Source organism: Lolium perenne, chromosome 4 (genome assembly GCF_019359855.2).
Source record: "Lolium perenne isolate Kyuss_39 chromosome 4, Kyuss_2.0, whole genome shotgun sequence".
Lineage (NCBI taxonomy): Eukaryota > Viridiplantae > Streptophyta > Magnoliopsida > Poales > Poaceae > Lolium > Lolium perenne.
In genome coordinates this window covers 147,071,337-147,077,240 of record NC_067247.2, presented here as the reverse complement: position 1 = coordinate 147,077,240, position 5,904 = coordinate 147,071,337, and the positions used below count along the sequence as shown (strand labels likewise).

The window sequence follows — 5,904 nt, the reverse complement described above, 5'->3', positions numbered from 1 at the left end:
TGTCACGAACCGGTACTAAAGGTCCTTTGGAACCGGTACTAAAGGCCTGGGCAGTGGAACCGGTATTAATGCACCATTTAGTGCCGGTTCGTAAGGAAACCTGTACTAAAGGCCTGGATGGAAGCCCCTTTTTCTACTAATGTTATATATGCCCGAGGCAGGCGATGGGTGCAGCACGCGTGGCATCGCTACTACTTCGTGCGCAGAGGTGCGCGGCGGCTGCTCGGCACGCTAGACATCGCCATTAACGTGTCGCAGACTGTCGAAGCGACGCCTCGGCACCGGTACTAGCGCGCCTGAGAAGACGCATCGAGCCTGAGTTGCTGTCAGGCGGTCCTGACGAAACGTCCGCTAGACTCGGCCGAATAGTCGGCGCGTCCAGACGCATATTTGAGCCAGGTTTGCGTCTCCGCGAACAGCCCGACTTGCATTTTTCGTCCGTCCAAACACAAATGGCAACATCCATTTGCGTCATCCTATTGGAGATGTTCTCAGACTTTTTTGGGGTTGGAAAAAGGAAGCAGCATTATAAATAGTGATGATTGTGAGCTCATGATACTCGCAAATCGCAATGGCACTATTTTCTCGTCTCCTCCTAGCCCTAGCGGCCGTTCTCCTCGTCGCCGTCACCGGAGAGGCCGATTCTGGCGGCGGCCAGGCGTGGTTTGACCGGGTCTTCAGCTTCGGCGACTCACTCACCGACACCGGGAATTCAGCGATCCTCCCGGCCACCGCCGGAGGGCCCTTCACCAACGCTCCTTACGGGCAAACCCACTTTAAACGCCCCGGCGCCGGCGGCAGGGCCTCCAACGTCGTCGTCGACTCCATTGGTATATATAAACCAGTCCGCAAGCAATAGCTAATTCTGCTTCCAAGATTGATCTGCGCTGACCTCATTACATAATTAACCTCACATTGTGTCCTTGTGGATACAGTGGAGTTGCTCAAGTTGCCGTACCTCGCCAGCAGGTCTGTAGACGGCTTCCGACGACGCTCGCTCACCGATACCCGGAACGCGGCCATCCTCCCGGCCACCGCGCGTTCCGGCCAAACCCGCTTGAAAAGCACCAGCAACCGAGCCTCTGACGGCCGCCTCGTCATCGACTTCATCGGTACAAATAGCGATTATTAGTGATAGATATGCGTTGACATGCATTCCTGAGCTCGCATTTGTTTGTCCTTGCTTTGGATACAGTGGAGTCCTTGGAGTTGCCGCAGCCAACGCCGTACCTCGCCGGCAAGACTGCAAACGACTTCCTGCAGGGCGTGAATTTCGCAGTGGGCGGTGCCACGGCGCTTGACATGGCTTTTCTGAAGTCCAAAGGGATAACATCGTTCGTGCCGATTTCTCTCAGCAACCAGACCACCTGGTTCAACGGTGTTTTGAAGCTTCTTAACTCAACACGCAACGGTAAGTAGTATACCATTATTTGGATAAATTTCTTCAGTTGCATCACCACTTGCAACTGAAAAAGTCTCAGTTGCAATTAACTTATAACTCATATTCATGTAATCAAATGGTGCAGTTAGTCGAGGAATCTTGAATTTCGATCAACTAGCTAGTTGATCAGCTCATACGGTTGACAAATGACAAGCGCTGATTAGGAGAGAATCCTCTCCTCGCTTACTTGCAGAGCAGCGGAAGATGATGGCGAGCTCCCTCTTCTACATCGGAGAGATCGGATTCAACGACTACTCCTTCGCCCTCATGAACAACGACACGGCGGGCCTAGCGGAGAGTTTGGTGCCGGACATCATCCGTGTCATCCGTTCGGCCCTGATTGTAAGTACCGGTCAACTCACTCAGCTCACCGGCGACTAACACAAGTCGGCAAATATTTCGGTGTTTTCCGTTGCTTACATGTCTTCTTCTACGTTCTACCCAGGACGTGATCGATGCTGGTGCGAGGAGAATTGTGGTGGCGGGGATGATACCTATGGGCTGCGAGCCCGAGCTGCTCGCCCTGTTACCCAGCGGCGCCAGCGGCTATTACGACACGGAGTCCGGCTGCATCGCGCGGTTCAACCGGCTAGCCCAGCTGCACAACCGCGCGTTGAACCGCATGCTCTCCAAGCTCCGGCGAGCCTACCGCCGGACGTCTATCTACTACGGCGACCTGTACACCCCTGTCACCGCAATCGTCTCGTCGCCCGGAGAATACGGTGACCGCCTCACGCCGCCCGACATACCGTCCCCTCTTTGATAGTAAGCGGTGAGTTTCTCACTGCTTCTTCCCGGCATGCAGGTTTCGGCAGCGAGCCCCTGGCGGCGTGCTGCGGCGGCGGTGGTGGGCCGTACAATTTCAACTTCGCCTTCTTCTGCGGGACGCCGCTATCAACCACCTGCGCGGACCCGTCCAAGTCCGTCTCATGGGACGGGATCCATTACACGGAGGCTGCTAACAAGTTCGTTGCCGACACCATGTTTAATGGACTGTAAGCATCAACGGTCAAATAATGCTTGGATTCAAATTCAGAGTACAAAGAGGAATCTTACAATTAAGGTGTTTTTCACACGTCAGCATGCAAATGTTTGTAGTACATGGATTTGTCCAAAGACTGCAATTGTCATGATCGGGGTATTCATTTTTTTTTGCGAATAAGATATTCAGTTGTTGCGGGTATAGTGACTTGCTGTGGTTGCAGAAAGTCATTTTATAGTTTTGCTACTATCCATGTATGGTGACTAGCTAAGGGAGGTTCAAGTCTCCGCGCTGTTGAGGGGCTTGCTTGGTGTCCGGGCTTCACAGCAGCGGTATGAAAGTGGGGGCGACAATACATGTGAAGCGCAGAGTCCTACCTTTCAGGGTGAAAACCCAAGGTCCTGCTTAACTCACGGTTGTGCTGCAGTGACCTTAGTGGAGGCATTGTTTTGAGAGTGGGGACTATCTTCAGGGTGAAAACCTAAGATCTTTGATCGGACGACGACGGTGTTGGAGCACTGTTCCCTTCTTGGAGGCGTCGTTTTTTGGAGAGTCTGCATTTCAGGTGTTGTCATGGTGGTGGATGTATTGCTGTTGTTAGGTCGGTGATACTGCAGCGGGACTTTTGTTTCTTAGTTTTCTTTTCCTTTTTTTGGATGTGTGTATCCGTAGTGCCATTAGGGTGGTGCGTTGTTGCAGAGGCTGGGTGTAATTGGTATCTCTCGATATTAATATATTCCCTTTATCGAAAAAATGTATGGTGACAAATTTCTTATGAGTAATAAAAGTGCCCCTTTATCGAAGAAAGAACGGGGAGAAGTAGTTCTGCTATTATCCATTGCTAGTGTCTTGTGGCATCTTCCTCGATAAAATTTGTTGGACTGGTTTGTGTCCGTTTATATTTTCCCAGCAAATGTATACATTCTTCACCCTGCAGCTCACCAGATCACGTTTTGGATATATGTTTAGTCAAATTATCAATATCGTTTCAAATATTTTAATTGCAAACATAAATCATATACTACCTCTGTCTATAAATCATACGCTTCAGCAGGGCTCCATTCTTCCAGATGGCCTGAGCTGATGTGAAATGCTGACTTTGCAGCGTACTGGTCATCAGGCGACGAAGTCCACTTGACCAAATTGGCCCGAGTATCTCTTTTTTTTTTCCGAGCAGGAGGATTGCATGTATATATGTATATATATTAAGAAGAGGGAAAGCCCATAATAATACTATATATAAAAGCTGAGCCCATTTGCTCAATCCACAGCGATTCAAGGTACTGTTCATCGTGTGGCATGAACAGTACACATGAACAGTGCTGCGTTTTTTTCCTTTTGATTTTTTTCTTTTGAAAGTAACTTTTTAGACAATTTGATAGTTACTTTTGCAGTAATCATTGGTAGCAATTTCACATAGAAATTTAATTGTGCATCATTAATTCTTTACTGAAGCATAGTTCTTCAGTACTAATTTTAATTTGGCGCATTAACTATTTCGTAGTAGTTTTTTTCTCACGAGATATCTTTACCTATTTACTACTTTTCCGCGCTCTCATCTATTCATGATTTTTGTAAAAATTTATAACAATTATTTTCCAAGTTTTTAACAGTAACTTTTGGTAGTAATTCATCGGTACAAATATTTCACATTAGTTTAATTACCCGCCAGTAGTTTATCACCGGAGCGTAATTTGTTCGCCGTAGTTCTAATTTGTCTGTTATCTTTTTTCGCAGTAGTTTTCCGCGAGGCGGTAGCTATCTATTTTCCCCCTAAAGTAATATATCGGTAGAAATCTTCAACATCTACGCTATTTTCTCGATGTAATAATTATCCAGCAATAATTCCAAAATATTCCAATATTCGCTACCTCCTTTTTTTGGGAAAAATAATATTGTGTTATTCTAGGGTACCACCGAAAATATGTACTTACTCCACAGGTTGTCCTCTTTTCCACTTGGGAAGAATATTATAACCTCGGTACCTTCATCATTCCCTTCCTATTTCACTTTCAACCTATTTTTTTCCATCACCTCATGATTAGCGGTTCCCTAGCTTTGATTGCCGAAAATACAACTTCTAATAGAAAATGCTATTTAAGATGTTTCAGATAATTAATTTTACACTTTTATCCTTCCTAACTTTCCAGGTTGGAGGAGTTTGATGCTTCCACTTCTATGTTGGAGGAGTTTGATCCTTCCACTTCTACTTCTTCACGCAAATGAGGTTCCTATTATGGAAGAATATTGCCCTCATGATTTGTTTGCGAGGAAATTGGCTCTACATTTTTCAGCGATACCTATGGGTGCTGGAAAAAACAAATCCAAACATGCCGCTCATGTATTACTTTAAAGAAACACCGAAACTTTTGCGGTACCTCACATAACTCATATATTGTAGTAATTAAAAAATACTATAACAAACAATTTAGCAACAAAGGGCGCGGCGTGCCGCCGCGATAAACTTCCTAGTACAGGTTACAAACACGACTCAACAATGAGAAATGTCACTGAAGATCTAGGTACAGACAAACTAAGACTCTCCTAAAACTAATCCATTATACAATGAACCGACCCCTAGGTAACGACCATAACCCTAAACCCTAAACAAGATGTAATATCTTAGGTATTGGGGTTACAAAAATAGAGGAAACAGATGTGTGCATTGCATTCATGCATAGAAAATCTGGGAAATTTTTGCGCTTTAAAGTAAAACAATCATAGTAACTGAAGTTTCACTTGACCTTGGTGTAACTGAAGTAGCTCATCAAGTCAAGCGCTATAAATCTCAATGTGACTTTATTTAAAACCTTGTTTTGGGTAGAGATGATTTGATCGAAAGGGTTAGATCAAATGGAACTAAAATCAACACAACAACACTTTACTCAATGATCAATTGCTTGATCTTATAAAAGATTATAATATGGTAATCCTTGTCATAACATATGAACACCAACTCAATTGAAATCAAGTAACAATAAAATGGAGAAACCATTCTTGACTTATCTTTTTCATGTCTTAAACTAATCCTTGATCCTACCATGAACCTCATGGTATTCATTCTATTTCAATCTTGGAAACATAAAAAAGGAGATCAACTCTAGAAGTATATATCCTTCTCTATTCCAGATTATTATACATCAAACCTAGAGAGGTGAGAGTTCTATAATAATTATTAGAGAAGCAATAACAAACCTTGAGCTAAACCTTGGATATACATCCAAGTATTTAAATCATCATCTTTAAGAGGAACCCTAGGATATTATTCAAGACATTCTCTAGAGAGAGAACTCAATTATGTCAACCATAGATATTGGTGACCACATCATTATCTTTGGAGAATAACCTTAGGTTATCATTGAATTCCTTCCCAAATGAGAGAGACCATTTATACCACTCTTAGCTTTACCTATTTAAGAATAAATACCATTGAACTAAAGTATTAGATTGTAAACCATTTCCTCTTGGAGTGGTGAGATAA

At 44.3% G+C, this 5,904-nt stretch overlaps 1 protein-coding gene across 1 annotated transcript; it reads left to right on the top strand.

Moving 5' to 3' along the window:
* The first annotated feature begins 566 nt into the window (after positions 1–566).
* LOC127294838 (GDSL esterase/lipase At5g45910) lies at positions 567–2,476 on the top strand. The gene is made up of 6 exons (XM_051324741.2): positions 567–830; positions 936–1,112; positions 1,196–1,411; positions 1,635–1,783; positions 1,887–2,163; positions 2,247–2,476. The coding sequence occupies exons 1-6, from the start codon at positions 572–574 to the stop codon at positions 2,438–2,440; spliced, it is 1,272 nt and encodes a 423-aa protein (XP_051180701.1). The 5' UTR covers positions 567–571; the 3' UTR covers positions 2,441–2,476.
* Positions 2,477–5,904: the final 3,428 nt, after the last annotated feature.